The sequence below is a fragment of the Schistocerca gregaria genome, chromosome 7, assembly GCF_023897955.1.
Source record: "Schistocerca gregaria isolate iqSchGreg1 chromosome 7, iqSchGreg1.2, whole genome shotgun sequence".
NCBI classification, from domain to species: domain Eukaryota; kingdom Metazoa; phylum Arthropoda; class Insecta; order Orthoptera; family Acrididae; genus Schistocerca; species Schistocerca gregaria.
The window spans coordinates 516830867-516858578 of record NC_064926.1 but is presented as its reverse complement, the minus strand read 5'-3'; the positions used below and the strand labels follow the sequence as shown (position 1 = coordinate 516858578).

At 42.0% G+C, this 27712-nt stretch overlaps 1 protein-coding gene across 1 annotated transcript in view; it reads left to right on the top strand.

The window, feature by feature from the left end:
• The first annotated feature begins 1765 nt into the window (after positions 1 to 1765).
• The window catches only part of LOC126282457 (odorant receptor 67c-like), a 148681-nt gene continuing 122734 nt past the window's right edge, over positions 1766 to 27712 (top strand). The window contains exons 1-2 of the mRNA XM_049982114.1: positions 1766 to 1958; positions 15896 to 16104. Coding sequence (XP_049838071.1) covers positions 1766 to 1958; positions 15896 to 16104 — 402 coding nt within the window. The remainder of the gene's footprint in view (positions 1959 to 15895; positions 16105 to 27712) is intronic.

The following is a 27712-nucleotide window of genomic DNA, read 5'->3' as shown; positions in this document are numbered from 1 at the left end:
ACAGAATGTTTTCGCAATCGGAGGAGAAAACTGGTGATTGAAACTGCATGATAAGATCCCATCGCATCGAAAAACACTTTTGTTTTAATGATTGCCACTCCAATTAACATATCATGTCTGTGGCACTATCTCCCCTATTTCGCGATAATACAAAACGAGCCGCCCATCTTTGTACTTTTACGATGTCGTCCGTCTGTCCCACCTGATGCGGATCCCACACCGCACAGCAGTACTTCAGAATAGGTCGGACAAGCGTGGTGTAAGCAGTCTCTTTAGTAGACCTGCTTCATCTTCTAAAACTTCTGCCAGGAAATCGCAGTCTTTGGTTCGCTCTACCCACAACATTTTCTATGGCATTATTACCATTTAGGTTATTTGTAATTGTGATCCCCAAGTATTTAGTTGAATTTACAGCCATAAGATTTGTGTGACTTATCGTGTAATCTAAATTTAGCGAATTTCTTTTAGTACTCATGTGAATAACTTCATAATTTTCTTTATTCATGGTCGATTGCCATTTTTCGCACCATATAGAAGTCTTATCTAAATCTTATTGCAATTAGTTTTATTCATCTGATGACATTACAAGACGGTAAATGACTGCAACATCTGTAAACAAGAGGGCTACTCAGATTGCCTCGTACATCGTTAGTATAGATCAGGAACAGAAGAGGACCTATGACACTTACTTGGGGATTGTCGGATATTACTTGTGTTTCACTCGATGTCTTTCCGTCTGTTACTACGAACTGTGACCTTTCTGACAGGAAAGCATGAATCCAGTTGCACAACTGAGGAGATATTCCATAGGCACGCAGTTTGGTTAGAATCTTGTGAGGAACGATGTCGAATGCCTTCTGGAAATCTAAAAATATGAAATCAATCTGACATTTGCTGCCGATGGCACTCATTACTTCATGAGTATAAAGAGCAAGTTGTGTTTCGCAAGAACGATATTTTCTGAATCCGTGCTGACCATGTGTCAACAAATCGTTTCCTCCGAGGTACTTCATAATGTTAGAATACAGTATATGTTCCAAAACACTACTGCAGATCGACGTTAGTAATAGGCAGCTGTAATTCAACGGATTACTCCTACTTCCCTGTTTGAGTACTGGCGTGAGTTGAGCTATTTTCCAGTCTTTAGGTATGGACCTTTCTGTGAGCGAGCGGTTGTCTGTAGTTGCTAAATAACGAGCTATTGTATCAGCATACTCTGAGAGGAGTATGTATGAATTATGTATGAATTTAGTGCATATATTAATGCAAACATGAATTTAATGGATAGTGGGAATTAATACATATATACTGGCAATTTCAAGGAATTGTCAGTTTATTGCATACGTTCGTGACACAAATACACTTCCTCTGATGTAGAAATAACTCAACTTTGAAAAGCAGAAGTAGTTGAGTTTGACAAATTTGATTGATAACTGCGTAATGCACCAGGTATTCAGATGATAAAGATAAAATTGAAAAAAAAATGAAATCTAGAGAGTTCACATGCACTCACATTTCAACAGTAGAGAATCTAATGTCTGTGTGAGTAACTTGAGTGCATTGTCTGACTTATTAAGGAGTGTGGCAAAGCTCTCTGCGAAGTAAATTTGTCACGGCCGCGCGCTGGAGCCCAGCCAAGTGCGTGAAGGGTGCTTCTTTCTGGGCGACGTTCTGCGTCCCCAGAGCCTCGTCCATAAAGCTGGCACACGCGGAGCATTCCCGCAGAAAATGCTCGGCTCGGCGCCGCGGCGTTCAGGCACGCGGAATGTGGCCAGTGAGGCGCCGTGCTTTGCGACAGGTGGCGGGGGCGGCGGAGGCGGGAGGCGCGCCGCAGCGGGCGCGGGGGCAGCGGGCGCCCGGGCTGCTGCAGACGCTGCGCGGCGACGTCACGACGCCGCGCCACTACCTGGGCTTCAACGTCTGGCTGTGCCGGCTCGTGGGGCTGCTGCCGCGGCCAGGTGAGCTCTGTCCCCGAGAGGTTCCGGAGCGCGCGAAACCTGAACTGGCAGGAAACCTTTCGTACGGTGCTGGCAATGTCAAAAGCGTCCTCAGATCTATAGGAAACCTACATCTTCCGACGTAACTATTCTTGCCGCATCCTAAGTCATCCTGAACACGAAAAGGCTTTCTTTCTTTCTGCAATAAACAGACCCGATGAACTGCCACTGCAGGGTAAAAAAGAAAAGGAACTTCCCTGATTCTGAAACCTTCTTCTCCCATCTAAGAAAATCTTGACATGGCTAACGTAACGATCAAAGTGTTCCCAAAAACTATAAGGTGTGTGGCAAATCCATGAAAACCCTGACATGATAGCAAATCCGGCATAGCTACAAATAAATAAGTCCTGACATTAAGTTAACCAAAGTAATACGATCAACGAGTGAGCAAATGGAATACCACAGAATAACACAAGGACGTCTAAATGCGTGTCAGACCTTCCCACCATGAAACAGACGCAGTTCTGAGGGGAGAAACAGAGAACAGAAGCCGAGAGCAGAGCCGTGTAGGCTGGAAGCCCCTACGACAGGAGCGGGACAATGGGACACCCGCATTGTCAGCACACCGCCGAGAAGTCCATCTCGCAGCCCATGTTAAAAGATAGAGCCCTCCAGAAGAGCAGTATAGATCTTATGATAACACGAAAAGGGGCACACTAACTGTAAGTCTTAACATGAGACTATACGCGTCTCTCCTATATAGCAAACATTAAGAACATTGTCCCACCACAAAAAGTATAACGTTTCTCACTGGACAGACAGAATATTTGTAGGCGGAGCTTAAGGTTAACATTGAGACGCTGATTGGTCAGTTGAAAACACAGCCAGATACCTTTTTCTTAAACCCACATTGGTAAACAGTAGTAAGGATAAGTTCGAGAGAGTTGCCACCAAGACGGCGAGGTGTGTGGAGCTGTGCCGCCAGCCGCCCCTGACGCTGCCTAACCACCAACAAGGTAGTGAATGCAAGCGATGTTCCATAACAGCACATAAGGAATCACTCAGAACTGCAGAAATCTCATGTTACATCCCTTTTTTACGTAATACTAGTGTTGATCGTCAATTAAACTTCGTGGTATTCACATTTGCTAGTTGATGTTAAAATCTGAAACGTTATGATTTTTCTGTTATATAATTATTGAGAAGCCACATCAGCCACTGTGATTTATGACAATTTAAATAAGTAATTAAAGATAATTGAGGGTCAGTATAGACCATTTGTGATAGTTTTCTCTTTTATGAAACTTAATTTAAACCTAGATTATAGCTGTGATATGGCATATGTCATCCTTCGAGCCATTATAGATCTTGGAAACCCATTCAGGGAATATTCGTTCACATTTTTGTTGAATGCAGTTGGTTTTTATCATCCTGTATTAAAATATTTCTTTTTATCAATAGTACAATTTATAAATAATGTTTTGTGAGTAGAATAAAAATTCCAGTGGTAAACTTAACTGATTTTACGACATTATTTTACCAGCTAACTAAAAATAGGAAAGCCTTGAACCCCTTCCCCTAAATTTAGTTTGTATTAAGATTCTTTTGCAGGTAGTGCAGTGGAGCTGACGCTGAAATCATTAAGTATTTGATTATATCATCTCTAGTCTCACTGAACTCTTCTGAACTCTACATGCCACTTGTGGTCTGGCGTCTCCTTACCAGCAACATGTCCCAGGTTCAAACTTGTCAATTCCCTAAGAAACACGCTCAGAGCGTCGTTGCGCGAAAGTGGTAGGGAGTCACGACTTAGAACAAACAGACACCACGCAGAATGTTAGAAAACATCAAAAATATATTTTCAGTTCGTGGAAGATCCACAGAGAGCTTGGGCCATGGAAGGGCTTCCGGGCTGCAATCGTTCTCTTTCATCACTTTACATCGTATCCCCATTCGTGAAGAGCTTACTGTTTTAATTACTCAAATGGATGTCACGCTGGCTGTTTGGAAAGTAAGGTTCGGTCGGCTGCCAAATGGAAGCCACAGAGGGAATCCGATGTGTGTGTGTGTGGGAGGGGTGGGGGAGGGTGGGTCTGTGTGTGTGTGTGGTGTGTATGTGTATATGTATGTGAATGTGTGGGTGTTAATTCGTAAGGGATCAAACTGCTGAGGTGAGCGATTCCTAGACTTAAGCACTACTTAAGCTAACTTCAACCAACTTATAATAACGACATACACACCCATGCCCGAGGGAGGACTCGAACCTCCGGCGGGAGGGACCACCCAATCCGTCACATGGCGCCTCTAACCGCGCAGCCACTCCGGGCCGCGGAATCCGATGAAGCTTTGCACAAATCTTTTGGGCAGTGTCTTGAGTATGCCTGTTCTGAGCGCGCAGTGGCCGCTTGAAGATGCCTAGCAAACAGTGATTCTTTCTACTGTTCAAATAACGGTCGTAGGTTCCAGAATGTGCTTCATTAACAGCGAGGTTTACGTTCGGATAGGTCGTCGTCAGGCCATCTGAAAGTAATGGCTACAGCCCCTCCATCACTGAGAAATTATACATGCAGTAGACATCGCCACGCGACCGAGAAAGCTCCCTCGGTCCTGCGCCTCAAAATAAAATGTCAGCTTGGTTTCGATTTTTAGGTAACGTGTCCTATTCCATAGCTAAACGCTTTCGTCATCAGAATATAAGAACAGTGCATATCACATACAATAAAATCCAGTATAAATATATTCAGAATGGTTCAAATGTCACTGAGCACTATGGGACTTAACATCTGAGGTCATCAGTTCCCTGTAACTTAGAAGTACGTAAACCTAAATAACCTCAGGGCATCACACACAGCCATGCCCGAGGCAGGATTCGAACCTGCGACCGTAGCGATCGCGAGGTTCCAGACTGAAGCACCTAGAACCGCTCGGCCACATCGGCCGGCTCAAAATATTCACAATGGGCTTCCACATAAAGGTAAATATGCTGTCCCTAGCTTAAATATGCTCAAGTGCTGTAAATATCAAGCAGCCGATAAAGTCCAGACGGGAGGGGCTTTCAAAATTAGTATTCAGGAGCATTTGCTCACTAAGAAGGAACAGGTTAAGCATAATTTTGCCTTCGCTAAGCAAAGTTATCCAGTGGCCATCAGCCACATATGCTCGGAAACGTAAGGGTTTTTCACCACGCTCCCAAAGGTAAGAACCTCAATCTGCTTGAATAGATCGAAATTGTTAAACATTAACGCGCTAAGAAGGATACATTACTCAATGATCAGTTATGAAGCAAGAATCAGGTTTTCTGTTATTGCATGTTTCCCATTTATAAACAATTTATTAGTTTTTAACTGTTCATTACCAGGGCCTCGGTCGCCTGTCACGAGCATGCAGTTGTATTTTACCTTTTTGGCATTATTATCTTTTAGCTACAGATTTGTAGTCTAACCTTCATTTTATTGCTCTACATATTGTATTTCATTATTGTCGTACAACGCTTTTTACCATAAGGGTTTCCTATGTGTCAGTTCACAGTTTCCGGTCTAGCGTGTTCTACAATGTGTACAGTATATTCCCTTATCATCTACTGGGTGTTCTGTGATGTCCTTAGGTTAGTTAAGTTTAAGTAGTTCTAAGTTCTAGGGGACTGATGACCATAGATGTTAAGTCCCATAGTGCTCAGAGCCATTTGAACCAACCCTTATCATCTATTAGGTTTTATTTATTTTCTAATTCATCCATTACAATTTGAATTTTACGCCGTTATCACAATGTAAACCTCACGGCTGCACCGCATGTCAACTGTCATTTCAAATAGCACAATATCTTGAATGAGCTCGTATCTTCTGTACTTGTACTCCATATGAAAACGGACGGGCCTCGCGGACTGTTGTAGAGTGTGGGCTGTTCACTGTGTGCTCGCAAAGTCGTGTACTGCGCTGCTAAGTCTGCCGTCTCCTCCATGAGGGAATATGTACTTTTCGGTTTCTCCTTCACTCCCTACTAATGCCTGATCCCAGTGATTTTATTGCACCGTTTTTAAATATTTTTCCATATACGTTGTTCTTAGTATGTTTTATGCGGTATCATGCCTTTTTGACGAACGATTTTGGAAGACAATTTCTTATCTTTTACGTGAGGTAATTACGTTTCTCTATACAATTTTATTCGGTCGGTTTTCGAAGCTTATTTTGCTATTTAGTAGTCCAGAATAGGACCACGCCGGATGTATTGCAATATCGTTGTCCCTTTATATTTTCCAGGTACGCTGATGCCCTACATGAGCGAAACGTGTCGTTCTGAAGTTAGTAATGAACATACTGCAATCTACAACTGTTTTTAAATAGGACTAACAGAAGGACTGTGAAACTTCCTGGCACATTAAAACTGTGTGCCCGACCGAGACTCGACCTCGGGACCCATGCCTTTCGCGTGCAAGTGCTCTACCAACTGAGCTACCGAAGCACGACTCACGTCCGGTACTCACAGCTTTACTTCTGCCAGTATCCGTCTCCTACCTTCCAAACTTTACAGAAGCTCTTCTGCGAAACTTGCAGAACTAGCACTCCTGAAAGAAAGGATACTGCGGAGACATGGCTTAGCCACAGCCTGGGGGATGTTTCCAGAATGAGATTTTCACTCTGCAGCGGAGTGTGCGCTGATATGAAACTTCCTGGCAGATTCAGCGCACACTCCGCTGCAGAGTGAAAATCTCATTCTGGAAACATCCCCCAGGCTGTGGCTAAGCCATGTCTCCGCAGTATCCTTTCTTTCAGGAGTGCTAGTTCTGCAAGGTTCGCAGAATAGCTTCTGTAAAGTTTGGAAGGTAGGAGACGGATACTGGCAGAAGTAAAGCTGTGAGTACCGGACGTGAGTCGTGCTTCGGTAGCTCAGTTGGTAGAGCACTTGCCCGCGAAAGGCAAAGGTCCCGAGTTCGAGTCTCGGTCGGGCACACAGTTTTAATCTGCCAGGAAGTTTCATATCAGCGCACACTCCGCTGCAGAGTGAAAATCTCATTCTAGAAGGATTGTGTACCACCACGCCAAGATGGGACAGAATAATCTTCAGAGATTTGTTTTGATGTAATTGTAGGTTTCGCAGAAGAACTACCACCTTGTTGCTGGACTTTTTTAATGTAAAGGGTGTAGGGGTAATTTTCTCTTCGTTTCCACGTGAAAGGATATTAGGCACTATGTCCTTTGACCCTCCTAAGGGGTTGGTTTATATTTCTGTCACATAACATTACATTACCTTTTCTCCATTTTTGCTTATAAACATGCGCTTCTGCGTTATGTCATGGGGTGTCTCGTTGAAGATGCGGGGGACTCTGAAGCGATGTCACCTGTCGGCGACGACAAGATTCCACATAATCAAGATATCACGTACTGGTCCTTAGAGCCTCAATGGTAGCGAGAAACTTCTGTGTCTATGATAAGATTATTTCCCTGGTGGTCTCCATGTGCAATTCCTGACTGAGACCCTGATGCTTGCCCATCTAAGTGCTCCAATCATTAACCGTAGGCATCGGTTTTGTATAGTTTTCAGCGGTTGGAGGTAGCTGTCACAGGTGATAGCCTAGGAGCAGCATCCATATAACATTGGTGGCAGGTTCGTTGTTCGATAGAGGGATAGCTTGCCCGTCACTTTCAAATGTTGACTCGACAATAGTGGCTATAATTGGTGAAACAAGTGCATGGTACTGTTGCAATTACCCTGAAACTCTTCGTTGAAGCTGAGTTTCCGGTTCAATATCACTTCCAGATATTTCACCCGGTGTGTCAAAGGAAGTGTGATGGTGTGTAGTGTCAGGTACTCTCTTAGTTGGGGCTGACGTCAAGTAAACATAAATGCCAGCAAATACTGTGTACCGCCAAATATGAGTGTCAGGAAAGAGACGTCGCCTCATGTATTGCAGACCATGACATGTTTACATTTTCATGGCAATTCTCGCCAATGAAGATACTCATCCAGCGTTTTCAATGGAAAGTGTATGATCACCTACAATACAGCCCATAAATGGCGATCCCTGAGCTTCATCTCTGTTCACATGAGACTCTGGATATGAGGACAATTTTCTGGCTCAGACAACTAGCTGTGGACAAGCGTGGAGAATTGGTGGAAAGCACAGGCTGCTGCCTTGTATGATGAGAGTGTTGTAAATTGGTTACACCTCTACGACACATTTCAAAGTCAGAACGACGACTAAGTTGGGAAGAAACAGGGAAGTGTAGGTAACTGCTGAAAAAAAAAAGTTTTTCAGAGTGTTTTCCAAATCTGGACCGATCAGATCTTCTTTCCTCAATAATCCTCGTATTTCCCAGGAATAATTATTTTTCACAAGATTCTTAAATCACTGATGTTATTCGTGAAAGTTGCGGACGTCGATCCATCCTATGATGCACAAATTAGGACGCTCGTTGAAAACCGCGAAATTTTCCATTTCACTGTAGTCGACTATAACTTGTAGTCGATGCATTTTTTCATACAAGTCTTATTATGACTAAACAATTACTGAGAGTAGACCGCTTTCCAATCTGGACACGTCTTCGGGATATAATAGACCCAGAAAGGAAACTGTCAAAATAGGCGATCAGCAGACCATATCGATCGCTGTACAGCCAGAGTGAATAGGCTGCATCCGCGACTGGTAGATTACATTACTAAGCTGATCAACGTCGCTTTAGATACATCTTCATCAAAGACTTCTATCTTAGGACACTACCGGTTCATTTAGTTAGAATAGGGAACTCTGAGTGATCCAAATAATATACATTCTTGACCACTGGAACCACGTGTCGTGCCCGCGATGGAATTAGACCTGTATACTACTCCACGGACTGAAAGTTACTGCCGGCCGCTGCGGCCGAGCGGTTCTAAGTTCTTCAGTCCGGAACCACGCTGCTGTTACGGTCTCAGGTTCGAATCGAACATCTGGCATGGCTGTGTGTGAGGTAGAATACCGTTCATTACAGCTACAACTAACACCAGGTAGCTGGGTACAAAACATAAATACCATGTCTTTAACATACAAAGTCCTATGTGGATCCAACCAAAAGCCATTTTTTGCAATTTCAGTGTACGACAATTATTTCAGTGCCACTGTTTTCCATATTGATAGTTCAGTGATATTACTACAGCTCTTATCCGACGGAAACGCTCCAAAGTCTGCTAAATTCAGTTTAGAGCAGTGAAGTTATATGATATTTTAAATGTAAAAAGAAGGATCTGGTGTGCACACAATTCCTATGTTCTGCAGTTCTACAAACTTCCGGACGTGGCTGCCAGACGAGAGAATCATTTTAGATATCGCGCAGAATTACCTTCGTCAACATGTTGAACCAGCACACAGCAGCTGTAGAGCAACTCTTACATCTAGCTCCGTGGAGCCGACTCTGATAGTTTGTTGCCCCATTTTTCCATGCAGTTTCAACTGAAAGTCAAGCAAATCCCTGTGCATCCGGCATTTACTATCAACGCACAACCAACTTCAAATAGACAATTGTTCACCGTCTAAAAGAAGTCTGGGTCCCAGGGGAAGCAGCTAGGGGAATAAAACAGCTCCACCATTCTTAAAATTCTTGCATAATGTTGGAGAAAGCAGTGACATAGACTAGTCAGGAAAATAATTTTTCATACAACAAATCAAATGCACTGGGGAGAGTACAACAAAGTTTCTTTAACGATTTACATATTCATGTGTTTTAATGTGACATTCTAATTTTTCTTTGTTATTCTCTGAGAATTCCTAAGAAGTCGACTGAGTTCGCTGCTACGTTCATGTTCCGCTAAACCTCGAAAATTTCATTGAATGAGAGTTTATGATGAGAAGATGTCCATGATGACCCTCGGCATGAAGGTCCTACGTTGATGACATTTGAATATTTTTTGAAGTATCTTGCCTTCATCAGTTCGGCGAGTCTTTTGCAAACTATCGAGCAAATGTACCAAGCAGAGAAGCTAGTCAGACCATCCATGAGACACCCTCCTCGTTTCAAAGGCAGGACAAACAGTTACAGATCCGCACGGTACCACCGCAGCGATGTGGCAGAGGCAGCACTCAGATGAAACCCTGTGTTACTGAATGTGCCATCCTTGTGTGTTCCATGAAGCCATTATGAAGAAGAACAGTTATGAAAAGATGAGGAAGTATGTAGCCGGATATGGATCTCAAAGACACACCGAAGCACAGGAGCAATCCTTTGTAGCTGCCACATATTTATTTATTAGAATTATAAAGCTTTAATCAGATCCCAATCACAATAGTAATACAAAGGCGATTGCCTTATAAGGCCACATAACCTTAACAAGTGACATAAACAAATTTCTTTAATTATAACTATGACCATAAAACGTGAAAAATTGAATGTGGCTATGTGAACTAACTCAGATAAATTTCATTGCTTAGACGTCCACACGATTACTATCAGAACTCTAATTACTTCCAGCCGCAAAGAAAATACGTTACGTCCAAATCACAGATCTTGCAACATTTGGCTAGCCAACTTGTCGTAAATAAAACAATATTCTTAAAAGCTTTAGTAGTAAAAACAAGAACCACTTCGATGACTAAGGAGGTGCATTAATTTCACCAAACAATGTTTTTATGTTTGGTTAACCACGTTGATTAATGAAAAATATTCATAAAACCGTTGCTACTAGAACATAACAATATGACAAATAGCTCCTAACACGAGGCCGCTTCAATTCTGCGTATGAATCAGATAGGCGCGAGCACATCAAAGGATTTTACCCAAAACAATAGATTCACGGGACACAAAATGAAATAGAAATGTACTCAACTTTGCACTGCAATTTAAACTTCAGACACCGTAACTCTTCACCGGAAAGATGTAATCACAAGACAGTAACAACATAACCCGATATGCAAGGGGGCGGGGTGGGGTGTGGGGCTTAAATATCGCGCTGCCACCTTGGTACTCGGCTCAGTGATTGCTAGCGTCGACCACTGCCAATGATCGGCAACATAAATCACATCAGCGGCACACAATATTCTGAAGCATGAGATATGCAATATTGTCTAGAGAACAGATTACCAATAACTTTCAGTGATATACGTCACAACTAAATGCAACCACAATTAACCTCCATGAGTTTCTTGGCCAGTCACCGATCTTACAATTTCATGAATCAATTGCTTAAAACCACCAATAAAATAATAGCTCAGACGTTAAAAAGACACAGAATTATCTCAGTGCACATTTAAACGCCAGACTAAAATAATGAACTACAAGGTAGAATGGGAGAAATATCCCGGCGTGGCTTGGAAAGCCATACACTGACTTACGCACTACTTGTTGCACTTATAGCTACGTATGCAGCCATGATTCGTGTCTGTTTGTTGGGCGTAGCTTCACTTCCTTAACTGCCGCCTAGGTATCAAGTCACGACACCGAACTGAGTGATAAACAGCTAGAATAGTCCCAGTAAAACCCCATCACCATGGGCAATGGATGTTCCTTGCACGATTAAACACGTCGAAGCGGCTGGCCACGCTCCTTCGTGATGCCGACTCGGCCTCTCGGCGTGCTACATACATACATACATACACAGTGTGACGTCACTCCACCTCACACCGCGGATACCCGCACCCGCCTCTGGTAGAGCGCAAGCGCTGCCGTTAAATCCCGCAGCCAGAGATATCAAGAAGACAAATATCTAGATGACAATTGGTGGAAACTGGCGTCAGGAACGCACCAGCTCACTCGTAACTTTCCCCAAAAATTAACATATAAGGCTAGCTGTCACAGTCAAACACTAAATCAAACGCTTTAAATTACTCCTGTCTTATCTATTTTCTCTTACCGTATCACAGTCAATCATGCCTCCTTGTTTTCCCTTCTCTTCGTTCTTTGTGTTCGGTACCTTCCTATTTCTTTCCTACTCTCCCACAGCTTTTGTAACGTCATTTACTATCAGCGCTCTCAATGCAAATCTACCGGGAGGTTGTAATTAAAATGCAGCTACTTACCGAGATTTAGTGACGATTGGATTTGCCACATTGTAATTATGTTATAGGTGTATTTAAACTGTTTTAGCATGTAATTATCTGAACTGTTTCTTATTTAAATTGTTTTGTTAATTAAATTGCATTGTGTATTATTGAGAAAGAGCGGGAAACCGCGCATAGATACATTTTGAGAAAGAGCGGGAAACAGCGCGCAGTAATACATCTGTAATGGTAGCAGGGATTGTCTGCACCAAAAACCATTGTTGGCGGCGAGACCGCACTTTTGTAGCATTGAGCGTTGGAAGCGAGCAGTTGCGAGTAAGATGTGAGACGAGGCAGTCGTAGCTAGCGAGACATGAGAGGAGGTCGCTGTAAGCGAGGTATGAATTAACACTTTGAAAGAAGCGGTGTGCTCGCCAGCCACTCGCTATATGTAGCGCAATGCTAGTTTTTAAGAATTTTTGTAAAGAACTATGCCCCTTGTAATTGTTTGTCAAGATCGTTCTCAGAATATAGTTATGTAATTTTGATGGAAAATTAGGTATGTAGCGCAACGCTACTTTTTAAGAATTTTTGTAAAGAACTATACCCCTTGTAATTGTTTGTCAAGATCGTTCTCAGAATATAGTTAACTTCTACCAGATTAAATGCATTAAGAATTTTCTATCCCAAAATCATTCACGTAAATGCTTTACGGAATTTATTGTTATCTTAAAAGAAAAGTCTAAACTGAGCTTCAGCTTTTATCAAATCTAAATTAACTTCAACTTAAAGAATTCCAGTCACAAAGTATTATGAAACTCCACCAGCAGCTTATAATTATGTTAAAGAGAAGTAAGTATATTCATTCCACAGTTTGCTGTAGCAGTCAGATGGCGATCCAGTATAAATAATTAAAGGTAAGAATCAGTCTTAATAATTTCAGGTAACGACTGAGGGCCACGGCGACAACACATTTTATGTTTCGTCGTAATAATCAGCAGGTAGTCTTGACAGAGCAGCAGTTAAAAGATTTTAAGAGACGCAGCGTTCAGTCAGCAAGCAAACGTACATCCAATATTAGACGGGAAGGTTTCAATATGACAGCGAAAATCGGTAGACATTCTCATGCGTTAATGTAGAATTCATGTACGCTGGAAAAAAAACATTATTTCCAGTTTTGGGCCACCAAGTGCGTATCTGGCGCTGTTAATACAGGAAAGACGTATAGAAATTTTTCCATGTGTAATGGATTAGGAACGAGACCCGGGCGGTAAAAGTGAAAGGAGTGGGAAATGCATAACGTCGAAGTTATTATTACCTGCCGCTTAGACACTGTATTCAGTATGAGGACCGGCGACATGGATAAGTTGCTCTATTGCGTCAAATTTCCATTTGGTAGCAAAAATTGGAACCATTTTTTCCAGCGTAAATCGGTTCCGCATTAACGCATTAGCATGTCTACCATGTTTCACTGGCATATGATAATTGCAGCTCCCGCTGGACCCTGCCTGCCTATTATATTTTTCGTTGACTTCCTTTTCTTGAAGGGAGTGTGACACGGCGGTCGCATGGTTCTGGTAGGCCACTCGTGGCCTGACGACGGTGTGCTTTTTCTCCTTTTCTTGAAGAATTATAAATTTTTGCCCTTTACAGCCACTACTGTTTCCACTTAACATAAAAAAATTGTTCAAATGGCTCTGAGCACTATGGGACTTAACATCTATGGTCATCAGTCCCCTAGAACTTAGAACTACTTAAACCTAACTAACCTAAGGACAACACACAACACCCAGCCATCACGAGGCAGAGAAAATCCCTGACACCGCCGGGAATCGAACCCGGGAACCCAGGCGCGGGAAGCGAGAACGCTACCGCACGACAACGAGATGCGGACTCACTTAACATAGATTAAAGCATCTGTCATCTAGTTATCAATGCTGCTGCAACACAAAGTCCAATAATAAATCTGCCCCTGACGGGGTCTCGACACCAGAGCCATTGTCTATCGCGGGAAATTGTTGTACCTACTGTGACATCCAGGCGCAAGACACGAACCACTCTAGCATCTTCGCTTGCGCGAGTATCTTCTATCCTACGTGTCGAACTCGTAAATGAAGGTCATACGTGCATGACTTAAAAGTAGAGGTATTGGCTGCGAATGCCATATTTCTGGGTTGCAGGAATGGTCCGGCACACAATAGACATCGGTTAGTGAGTTTTGACTTAGTGCCCACTCCGCTGCCGAATGGAAATTCAGTCCACATTATTATCAGATTATTATTCATATTAGTCAAGTTGGACCGTTCTGGAACTTGTGATTGACAACATGGCGTATTTTCTGATTATTGTCTAATCATTTGTTTGTGAACTTATTTCCTTTTTTCTCTCAAAATGGGATCCATGTCGTTCACCAGATCAAGTTGTAGCAGCGCCCCCAGGTTTTCCAGCCATGCGAAATGTCAGTTCGTGAATTTTCTGCACAAAAATGCTTAGTATTCGATTTTAGCTTTACAGCATGTTCCGCAGAATTACACAATCTCAACAGTTAATCTGACTTTTTCCATTCATGTATTATCTAATGAATTTTGTCCTGCACTCGCATTGATAGCTGTGCATGTTAAAACGGTGCTTAAGAGACGGGGAGATGCGGCAGTCCAGACCGATTCCACCCGGCCCTGCGAATTAACGACGACGGCTGGTGTGTCGGTCAGCCTGGTTGTGGTGTTTAGGCGGTTTTCCATATTCAACTACGAGAATACCGGGCAAGTACCTAGGTTCCGCCTTAGTTGATTAGGAAACAATTACAAAGTATCTCTCAGTGTCGTATGAATAACGCAGCGCGCAGACAGTTGGCGTACACAAATTCCTTCCCAAGGCGTAAAGAGGCGGTGGCCTTAGGGCATCCGGGCACCCCTTAAATTTAGCATCATACCTCCGTTAATAATCGTCCCGAGCCTGTGACAATTAGAGTGGAAAGCACAAGAAAAAGAAGAGAAACAATTTAGCCTGTTTTTCTTTTTATCATATCCAAATATACGTTGGTGTACTTCTCAAATTCTGACTGTTGCATTTACAGTATAATTTGGATTTAAAAGGTTCCTTTTGGACTTATTCAGTGTTTCTCTTTCCGTTGAAAATAGTTTCAGCTGCATAAAGACATTTCGGCTTGGTGAATCTGATGTAGTGTCTTCGTTTTGTATCTTAAGATAAATTTCTTGTAACATACGTCATTTTTGAGCCTGAATGCTGATTCATATTTTGTGACATAGAGTATCGTGATCTCTGTTTCCCTTCCCACTTTCCTGAAGGGATTCACCTAAATATTTGAAATGCAAAACTTTCGATTTTTGTCTTATTTAGGATTACGAATTTTGGGCTCCACTTTGTTCTCTAGACGAGAACTGCTCTTTCACTTACTTTAAGAGGACTACTTTCTCTACAGTTTCCTTAACAATTTCAGTATATTTTTATGTTTGAGTGGGCAGTTGTATAATCGACAGTCCATCTGCAGAAGGTAAGGAGAATGTCGTAATATTTCTTTTCTTTCTAATTTCATTGGTTCGTCATTTTTAAGCCCCTATTTTAGTTTTCTCCTCTCTTGTACCGCTTTCTCTAAAACACAGTACTAGAGCTTTGGTAAGAGATCATCATCTTTCCTGACTCCTGTTCTAATTACTAAATGATCCGACATTCCCCCTTGATTTCTTTTTCCTTGCATTTTGTACTGTTTAGTGTTTCAATATGATTATGATTTGTTTTATTACTGTTATTATTACTTGAATGCAATACTGTTTGCCATATTACTTTCAATCTGACAATATTGTAGTACATTTTTTGGAATTATCTGGACTTTCTTGTTTTTTGTTACACTATGACGATTTTACCTGCAGCCAACAGGTGCTACATATCTCCAGTATTACAAAAATTGAATAGGAATGTACACGAATGGGCAGTGCTTGGATGCCTAACGCTCTTTCGCAGCTGTATGCCGCTTAAGCGGTGACTGGTTTCGCAGGCCAGCCGCTGTGGGCCACGATCCAGCCGCTGGTGTGGTCGTGCCTGTTGATGCACCTGCTGTGCGAGCTGGCCGACATCGGCCTCAACATCACGGACGTGCAGCAGCTGGGCAAGAACCTGCCCGTCTCCAGTCTGGTGGGCGGCTCCTGGTACCGGCTCTCCTACTTCACGCTCCGCAGGGACGCATACTGGCGGCTCGTCTCCAAGGTCACTTGCTGTCTCGCATGTCTGTATATCTTAATTATCAAGCGATCCTGTGGTCTCAAATGCGATTTCTAAAGGTTCCTGGGTTCCAGACTACATGAGGTAGACCAGCAACGATCATGTTATCAACACAGGAAATAAATTGCCTGAAAGAGACTGCAATCAGTTGTGGATATTTTGTGAACAAATCCATGTAGATAGCTTAACACATGCCGCTTGACAAAATAGAAAAGTTGGAGAGGACATGGAAATAAACTTCATAGTTTGTGTTACGTCTATGATTACAAAATCGGACCAACAAGAACTTGGTAGTGTTAGCGCAGTTATCACTTTGACGTTGTCTCTGTTGTGTCCTCCAGGCATGCATATTTTGTTCAGAGCCTCTGTATCCTCTCCTGAGGCAAGCTGGCCTACTGCTGTCCTTGTTATTCAGAACACTTGCACTGGGACGGTGTTGACGTTCGCAGTGGTGCCATGCAAGTCCTTGTCAGGGCTTGAGCTGGAGATCTCACCCACCACGGGAGATCAGCGTCACTCCCACAGTTCATAGGCACACACGTGTGTCCTGCAGAAGAAATGCCTCTGCGTTAGTGTCACGTCAGAGATAACACTCGAGGGATGAGGACGTCTGTGGTGTAGCGTCGTGAAGTCATAGTTTCCTGGGTAACTAACAGCTGTGGTCTAAAGTCATACCCTTAGGGTCGCCACTTCGTACGATCAGGAGTAGCCTTACCAAAACATTAGAAGAATGGGACCTACATTTACATCTACAAAGTTATTTCGCGAACTACCTCAAGGTGCTTGGGTTAGGATACTCTGTACCACTTCCAACCATGTCCTTTCCTGTTGCACTCGCGAACAGAACGAGGGAAAAACGATTGGCTCTGTGCCTCCGTATGAGACCTAATTTCTCCTATATTGTCTTCGCGATTCTTCAGCGCAGTGTACGACGGCGGCAGTACAATCGTTTCGCAGTCAGCTACAAATGTCGGTGCTCTATATTAACTGAACTGTGGTTCTCGAAAAGATCGCCGCTCTGCTGTAGGGATTCCCCAAAGCATCTCCGTAACACTTCCGTGTTGCTTCAACCTACCAGTACCTAATCAAGCAACCTGCCTCTGAATTGCTTCGATATCCTTCTTCAGTCCGACCTGGTACGGATCCCAAACACTCAAGCAGTACTCAAGAATGAAAAACAAAAACTAAAAATTGTTCAAATGGCTCTGAGCACTATGGGACGTAACATCTTAGGTCATCAATCCCTTATAACAGAACTACTTAAACCTAACTAACCTAAGGACATTACACAAATCCATTCCCGAAGCAAGATTCCAACCTGCGACGGTAGCGGTCTCGTGGTTCCGGACTGAAGCGCCTAGAACCGCACGGCAAAAGCGGCCGGCTGTACTCAAGAATAAGTAGCGCCAGTGATACATATGCGGTCTCCTACACATGTCAAGCAATCTTTCCTAAAATTCTCCCAAAAAACCGAAGTCGATCATTCGCCTCCCCTACCACAGTTCTCATTTGCTCGTTTCATTTCATATGTCCAGACATTTAAATAACTTGACTGTGTCAAACAGGACACTAGTAATACAGCATCCGAATATTATACTGAAACGTCCCCTGGTGAGTCAACAAAGGTGTAGACCCACTGTAGTCCTTGTAGAATTAATGGTATTGGTGGGCCATCAAAGATGCAGACCGACCGTAGTCCTCGTAGAAATGGCCAGCAGCCATCTGTTGCGACTGTGCAGTTGCACAATCACCATCAAAGAGTCTTGTGGGGAATATAGCAAGTCCATGAACCACCACTTGTGCAGTCACAAAGTTTTTTTTTAAACGTCCTTAGAACCAGCAATGCTGTTATCCAGTCCCTTGCTGAATTATTAACACACGTGCAAACTCTATGAGTCCCTACTTCTCACATATTGTCCATATACTATGACCAACAGAAACGTGTGCAGTGAAATGTAACTTACAAGTTACTTAATTTGATGAACTGGTGTCAATTACAATTTTATAACATAGTAGTACAATAACGAAGGTACAAATACACCATTAAAGAACATAACAATACAGATAACATTTGTTGTAATACAGGCTTTACAAAACAATAGAAATTAGCATGCACGTCAGTGTTACAAAAATTATGACATAAGTACATACATAAAGATCAGAACAACTTTTGAAACATCAACTTCACAAATGAGCAACAAAACAGAACAGATAAATAATGTCTAAACATCTTTACAAAGTAAATAACATATTATCAGAAAAATTTTACAAAGTAACTCTCATCAGATAAACACATAAAGACAGGAAGAACACAAATACCCAAGGGTACACAAACACATAGTGGGATAACAGAAGAGGAAAGGGCAGGGTTTGTTATTAGTGTAACATTTGGTACTGCAGTCCAACCCAAAACTTCATTCCATAGATCTTTCGTCTTATTTCAACATTTCTTTCCACCAAAAAAATCCTATCCAAGCATGCTTTCTGTATTTATATGTTCTCATATTTCTTACCTCATTATCTTACCTCATCCTTTATTTCCAAGAAAATCCTACCTAAACCTGTTGTCCCTAAACCCAACTTTTTTATTCTTATACTATTTCAAAATACTTTTTTTTGGCCAAACCATTTTCTTATAGCTTCTCAATGCATTTCTTCCAATTCATCGCAACTCGTTCTCTCATATAGTCTACCACCTCTTAAGCTAACTTAAATCTACTGAGCTCAGATGCTAAACTAAGGGGCGAGGCAATGCAGCAGCACAAAACAATTAACACAAACAGCAATGACAAAAATGGAAATTCTCAAAGCAAGCAGTAGCAAATACAATAACTTATATCTAAACATGACGTAGCTCAAGCAGAAAAAATATTACAATAGAAATGGCCATGATTAATACCTATGTCAAATCTTAACACTTGGGTGATGCATCACGAGAACTTACGCTAGCAGATAAGTTACCAAATCGTACAAAAGTTAATTATGCAATTCCTGTGAAGGGAAATGTCTATTTATGTGCCCTAGTTTTCTTGGAAGTAGATCATATATTTATTATTGACTGAATCTGTAGGCATAAAATGACTATATTAGTACATCTATTAAACTTAATTTTAACCAATGCTGCAGTGCAGCTAGAAAGTAGATATTAAACAAAATGAGTAAATAAGTACATAAAGCAAGCCATATGGCATTTCTCTCAACTAGCAAGACAATAGCCTTGAAATGTTTCTCATCGTTTCATTAGGCATTTTAGTAAATATCATAAATTAAGAGCTCCACAGTATAATCATATGTTTCAAGTTTGAGTGTGTCATATTTGCGATGCTTTCTACAAAGGAATGTCAATAGCGAGGATAATGGCCTCTTTTTTTTTCTCCACATGTGCCACTGAAAGTCACACACTAGTGCTTTTTTCCAGGAGCCTGTCGCGCAGCTGGGTGCCCACAACGCATTATGAGCAGGTGGTTACTTACCTTTCTTACTAAAAAATTTAAGACAGCAGTTTCCGCTACAGTGACAGTCTCATATAAAAATATTTCCACAGTTTGAGAAATTGCGTTACAAATGTGTAGAAAATAAAATCCTATAAATATAACAGCGTCCAAAAAAATTTCGTGGTCATTGTAATACATTCACGCATTTACATACATTTCATAAATCTTAAAGTACGATTCTTGGTTTCCAACAAACTTTTTCACAATTCAGAGTCCCTAATCAATACTCATTATTCCTTACCTTATTCGTCGACACTTCTTCAATATTTCATCATAAAAGATACATAGCGTAATCAATGAACTCATATACCATCAGCTTATTGATCATAAACATACCGCAACAGCATAATACACCTAGTCATCGTAATAATAACATCATAACACGTCAGTCAAATCTCAAAATCGTTGTAACTTCCTCCAATAATTTCAAAACCTAAAAAAAATTCTATGCTCATGTCAAAAGTGTCATCTACCTCAAACGTACTTTAAAAATTATGATGCCATACCAAATACACCATTCAAAGTACTCATAGTATCACAACGGTTCCGAAAAAATATGAACATTTCAAAAAGTACAGACAAAATACAATTTCATAAGTCTGAAGTTATCAAACTGTGTAATTGCGTAAAATAATCAGATAGCTGTGTAATTCTGTGTTAGAGAAATATGGTGCCGATGTGTAAAATTGTATAAGCAAATACCATATTAGCTAAGGGTCCTTGTGCTTGCCAAATACAAGATATGAACATTTCAAAAAGTACAGACAAAATACAATTTCATAAGTCTGAAGTTATCAAACTGTGTAATTGCGTAAAATAATCAGATAGCTGTGTAATTCTGTGTTAGAGAAATATGGTGCCGATGTGTAAAATTGTATAAGCAAGTACCATATTAGCTAAGGGTCCTTGTGCTTGCCAAATACAAGATACCCAAAGTAAGCGTGTACCCCCCTGAGGATTAATGTAGCTATACCCTCAGGTGTTACATATTATAGCAATGGAATGAAATGTATCACGGAAAACCTTTGTATCATTGTACTTCAAATATCTTTAAAAATAAATGTTTTAAGTACAAAATTAATCACTCAAATATGTGTACTGTAGCGCTAAACTATGCGTCTTTTTGTAAGATAATCTCTGTGGAAGTGTCGCAGTTATCGTCCACCAAAAGCTAAGTTCTGCAGAAGTCAATGTACTTACCTCATGATAAGCAAAAGTGAAATGCTTTGCGTATAGATATCTTACTTATTACGCTTATTGCCGCGTTGAAGAAAGTACTGTGCTGTAACGTATTGTTGTGCTATGGAAAAGGCTGTCTCCTTGTAGTTAGAAAGATGTTGATACAGAAAAACAATGTATTTACCTCAATATTGTTCAAAAGTCATATATATATATATATATATATATATATATATATATATATATCTCAGTTCATGATATCCAGTATTAAAAATTTACTGTCTCTGTCCAGATCATCCGCTCTCACAACTCCGCCATCTCACTCCCCACATCCACCACTGCTGGTGTCTCACCTCCAACTGCGCAACGCTACGCGCTGTTAACATCCACCTGCCCAACACTACAATGGCAGGCAACAATGCAAACCAGCCACAGACTGCACACAGCACAGCCAGTGATCTTCATACAGAGCGCTACATGGCGTTACCAATAACAAAACCTAAACAGCCTACATACAATACGTTTGTTCTTCCTACTGAGGCCCATTAACTTGCATCTTTTCTAACTGCCTTTCGTTACACAAACTGCGTGTTTTATCTAACTGTTCTTATATCTTACTATTGGCACTCAACTTCGACACCACAGCATCATAAGGAAAACAATCGCAGATTTCTGCCTACCATGTCCACCAAAACATTTATGTCTATACAGTACAACAGTGATCCTATTACATTTCCCTGGGCACTCCTGACGATACCTTTTTCTTTGATGAACACTCGCCGTGGAGGACGACCACTAGGTTCTATTACTTAAGAAGTCTTCCAGCCAATCGCATATGTGTCAACTTATTCCATGTGCTCGTTGCTTCGTCAGCTGCCTACAATGAGCACCGTCTCAAATGTTTTCCTCGGGGAGCCACCGTACTCGTCGCTGACGGTGATCCGAGGTAGTGGGTGCAGAATTATGATTCGTCACCGACCACGGTGTGACACCATTCATCTGGGGACCGTTCTTACTGGTCACACTGAGCGGTTCCCGTTATCCCGCTCACGACAGCCTGTGAATGGGACGGTAATTCACTAGCCCGGCTGCTGATTTTCTCTGACACATGATTCGGAATGACATAAAATGTGTCACGTAATTCATTACGTGTTCCTAGACGGCCGGAGCAGAGGTCAACGGGCTACGAAGCGCTAGGTGCACCACACAGCCGACGTCTCTGATGGCGGCCAAATATTGTCGACCCTAACCCCGACTACAATTATGCCTTCCCTCAAATTCCCATACAGTCTAACAAAGGGCCACTGTCGCATCCAATTGGCCCACAAACTGGGAAATTGCATGATTCGACCAAAGCCCTTTCAATGTCTGTCAGCCGCTTATCACTCTGTGTGACATGTGACATCTCTTTGCCGTCCACAGTGATCTTTCCACACCTGACCCCGTGACGTCTCTTTTATACCGTAGCAGGTCTTGCATTAATACTGAGAACCACTTACACTAATGCACTTTGGTGGCAGTTCTATGTCTCTCACAGAACTATCATTCTAACCGTTTGCGTACCCGCAGTAGGCGGCTACCTGTACGGAGATACACTGACATACGATCATGTCTTTTGGGTGCTTCTCTGGTGCCTTCACTGACAGGCGTTCATACAAACAGTGAATAACTGTATGTATAACGCTGTTTCAGCTACTGCCATTAGATTGAAACAGAATTTTTAAATGCAGTTGCAATGTCAGTATCGATAATAATTTTTTTTTACAAGCTGTATATTTTAATCTGGACATGGCAGTAGCCGAAACAATGGTACAAATATAGCAATACAGTAAAATACATTGAGGGCTTGATTCGCTAATCAACAACAATGTAATTTATCTAGCTGTGGTTGCTTCGGTGAAGGGAAGGCCAATAACAGAGAACCACACACACATTAAAAGAAAGGCTTGAAAGTCTCTTCGGGTTTGCTGCCGGATCCTAAAATCAACTTGACTCGTTATTTCGGCGATCCTACTGGTGACCATCTTCAGGAAAATGCTGTTTCTGCCTATGAGTCCCGCTGAGAACTGACGCAAGGTTGCAAATCGACGACCTATATATGCCACCGTTCAGTACACGGAGCATGCGCCACCGATCACGATTTCTGCCTTCCAAAACAGGGAGGTGGCGCCGCCCTTAGTGAAACACTGCTGGCAACGATATATCGCAATCAAGGCCGCACCGAAGAACGTTCAGTTTTGATGCGAGATAACACAGAATTCCACGTTTTGCTAAGAGGAATCCTAGTCTCTCTTGATTAAATTATCAGCCAACCTTATTTCAATCGCCTCTTTATAGACAGTATTCGAAAAACCAGAATTGTTGGCAACCACAACAGTTTCCTCAAATTTCATATTGTGTCCCTCATTTAGGCAGTGTTCTGTTACCGCCGATTTTTCCTGCTGTTGTAGCCTCGTATGACGGCGATGTTCCACACACCTGTCATACACTGTGCGAATAGAACGGCCAACGTAAGCTTTCCCACACTGACACGGAATGTTATACACCCCATGTTTCCTAAGCCCCAAATCATCCTTCACAGAGCCGAGTAGAGCCCTAATCTTAGATGGCGGACGGAACACACTCTTAATGTTAAAATTCTTTAAAGTTCCTCCAGTCTTAAACGATAAGCCTCGAGCATAAGGAAGAAAGGCCACAGATCTATGTTCCAATCCGTACACCTCCGCAGATGGTCCAAACTCTACATCCCGACGAATCTGATTCTCGGTGTATCCAATTTCCTTAAAAACAGTCATCAAATGCTCAAGTTCTTCGGTTAAGCTGTCTACGTCGGAAATGGCATATGATCTCCGTACCAAAGTTCTAAGAACGCCACTACGTTGGTGTGGTGGATGACAACTCTTAGGATGCCTACTTAATCACAAAAGAAAGGCTTAGTTTTTACTATTTTCTTTCAATCAGAACAAATATTAAGCTAGGGTTGGCGGTATGAAGGGGTAGTAAAGTACCGGGCTAACAGTTATTCAGACATCCTTTAAAACAAATTTATTAACAAACAATTCTTACTCAACGGTTATTAAAACATATTGTCCTATCCCTTCTATATTTTCTTCTTCTTTGAAACGATAGCCATTACAAGGCTCACTCTTAACAGTTAATATTTACACAGGTCCAGTATCAATGATAAAATACCGGTGATACAGTAGTGTCAAATTAGAATCCAGCGCAATTATAACATCAATTAAAAGTTTCAACTCAAACTTGAGTGCTACTTGTAATAAAAAATTAAAGTCCTCAATGCTATCTGAAAAACAAATGTAGTACCCGTTAAACAAATTTATAGTAACAAACTGACAGCAATTCAAACCTAAAAATAATCGTCACATAAATCCAGTTTCACAAAAGCACTTCAAATACATAACAGGAAATTACAGCGGGACCCCCTTATCACAGGTTTGAATGCACCAGTTTTTCTCGTGCCACAATTTATGATTTGCACACTTGCTGGAGAGAAGTACCGAACAATTTCAAAACAAATGTAGGTGCGAAACTCCTTCAGATAAACGTCATATTAAGAGATGCGAACTGTTCAGTTACAAAATCTAATTACTTCACACAAGAACAAATGTGCAGGATTAAAAATCACTCGATGATAATTCAGTGGGTTTACAGAGCCGTAGTCTTGCAATCTTATTTAATTTTACTTATCACTCTTGAACGCACTTCCTGGCAATACATTACACACATCATTAAATAAGCGTGATAAGCGTGATAAGATCAGTTACCACTGCTCACATAAAGCAAACAAATTAATGGCACCCACCAGAGCAAACACAGTGACAATCTTGTGACATGAGCAGTTAAAACAGACAAATAACCAGTCAAGAAAAGTGCAAATAGTGGCACCTGACAAGGGCCAACTCAATTACAATTTTGCATGACCAACAACGCACAGAATGGTAAATTCTCAACAACAAGGTAACTGAGCTTCATGTGGAGTTACCCAGTACTCGTGTGTAAATGCAACCAGGGTGCAGCGACAGTATAGTGAAGGCAGTAGAGAATTCAAAACGTTGCTTTAACTGCCGATCTCCTTCGGGAAACACCAGTATTGTGCAACTGAAGCGCTCTTGCATGCAGAAGGGGTGCTCCTTTCCAAATTACAGCTTTCCAACAACGGCTCTCAACTACAACTAGACCGCGCCATCACACCAGGTGCGATCAGGTCGTTTTCCGGCACATACACGGGCTGCTCCCAAAACAGGGCCCGGATCGCCACTTTCGTCGCGCTGCTGTAAACTGAAGACTCCCATCGCTACCCATCACACCCCACCTGGCGGGCCTCATTCGCGGCACCAGTCTCTCTTGCAAAGATTCTACACAACCAGAGATTCCACCAGAGAGGTAAACACTAGGTCTCTAGATGAGCGTAGCGTTCCAAACGATTGGAAAAGGGCACAGGTCATCCCCGTTTCCGAGAAGGGACTTCAAACTGACGTGCAAAACTATAGACCAATATCTCTATCGTCGATCAGCTGTAGCATTTTGGAAGACATATTATGTTGAGTATAATGACTTTTCTGGAGACTAGAAATCTACTCTGTAGGAATCACTATGGGTTTCGAAAAAGACGATCGTGCGAAACCCAGCTCGCGCCTTTCGTCCACGAGACACAGATGGCCATAGACACGGGTTCCCAGGTAGATTCCGTGTTTCTTGACTTCCGAAAGGCGTTCGATACAGTTCCACACAGTCGTTTTATGAACAAAGTAATCGCAAATGGACTATCAAACCAATTGTGTGATTGTATTGAAGAGTTCCTAGACAACAGAACGCAGCATGTCATTCTCAATGGAGAGAAGTCTTCCGAAGTAAGAGTGATTTCAGGTGTGCCGCAGGGGAGTGTCGTAGTACCGTTGCTATTCACAATATACATAAATGACCTTGTGGATGACATCGAAAGTTCACAGAGGCTTTTTGCGGATGATGCTGTGGTATATCGAGAGGTTGTAACAAAGGAAATTTGTAGTGAAATGCAGGAGTATCTGCAGCGAATTGACGCATGGTGCACGGAATGGCAATTGAATCTCAATGTAGACAAGTGTAATGTGCCGCGAATACGTAGAAAGAAAGGTCCCTTATCATTTAGCTACAATATAGCAGGTCAGCAACTGGAAAGAGTTAATTCCATAAATTATCTGGGAGCAGGCATTAGGAGTGATTTAAAATGTAATGATCATATAAAGTTGATCGTCGGCAAAGCAGATGCCAGACTGCGATTTATTGGAAGAATCCTAATGGAATGCAATCCGAAAACAAAGGAAGTAGGCTACAGTACGCTTGTTCACACTCTGCTTGAACACTGCTCAGCAGTGTGGGATCCGTAGCAGATAGGATTGATAGAAGAGATGGAGAAGATCCAACGGAGATCAGTGCGCTTCGTTACAGGATTATTTAGTAATCGCGAAAGCGTTACGGAGATGATCGATAAACTCCAGTGGAAGACTCTGCAGGAGAGACGCTCAGTAGCTCGGTACGTGCTTTTGTTGAAGTTTCGAGAATATACCTTCACGGAGGAGTCAAGCAGTATATTGCCCCCTCCTACGTATATCTCGCGACGAGACCATGAGGATATAATCAGAGAGATAGAGCCTACACAGAGGCATACCGACAATCATTCTTTCCACGAAAAATACGAGACTGAAATAGAAGGGAGAACCGATAGACGTACTCAAGGTGCCCTCCGCCACACACCGTCAGGTGGCTTGCGGAGTATGGATATAGATGTAGATGTAGATGAAGTTGAAAAATACCATACCTTTACGGAAAGTTTGTACTCACGGCACAGATGGCCATCTTTGGAAATCAAATATACATAAATTAGTCTTTCTCGGCCTCTGAGTTCTACCAGAAAGAACTAAATATATGGTTGATGAATTGTTCTCGGGTTATCAGCCGAGTGGTGTCGTCGTCTTGTCGCAACGTTTCAATGAGTTCCGTTCCCATCACAAGACGACGCCACCACTCGGCTGATAACCCGAAATGAATTCATTAGTGGAATAGGGCGAGAAAGACTAAAATCACATATAACTAAATATATGTCACTCGCAGGTGACATCGAGCTAGTATCGTGTAACACTGCCTGTAGCCTCGATAATGGCCTGAATTCTGTGTGGAAGATAGTCCACAGGTTCTTCAGGAGATGCAGGATATCAGTCAGCTTTACGGAGAAAAAAATTGTTGTATACATTGTCTGTTAAGAAATTGATGACTCTTGTTCCCAACGATGATGTGAAGGTAGAGGGAGCAAACTTTGCCACACCTGGTCGAACAGCGGTTGTTTGTTCATTAAGGCAGCCAAAAGAAGGGACTTATGTTCCTCCAAGGGAAAAAATCCAGCGTGTACTCAGTGAGTGACGAAAGAGAAATTTTTCTGGAAAGTGAAAGATGTCATCTGAAGAGCAGTCGAATACACGGGTCGTAATCAGTTACGAAACTCCTACGATGTCTGTCGCTGATGAACTGAGACTGCTTTTAGATTATCCAGGGTACTGGTGTCACGGAGAGTGCAGCTACCGTCAGTTAATAAGGTCTCATAATCGGCATTAATTCACTCTATGCTCCAAAGGGCAGATGCCGATAAACGCACCGTATGAAAATTATATAGGGTAGATACGGTGATGGCTCAACAGGAGTTGCAGTGTTTACAGAAAAATTCTGAAACATTTGGTCTACCGAGATCAGGAATGAATACATAGGAATCGGAATAAATAACAATGACCGACGCTGTTAATTTGTCGCTCGTTGGATGCTTCTGTCATCAGCTTCAGGACGTCTGTCGTAAAATTATTAATAGGTGGTGCACATTCCCTAGCACGGAATGAAGGAAAATGGCGCATACAATGCTGGTGATAATCACA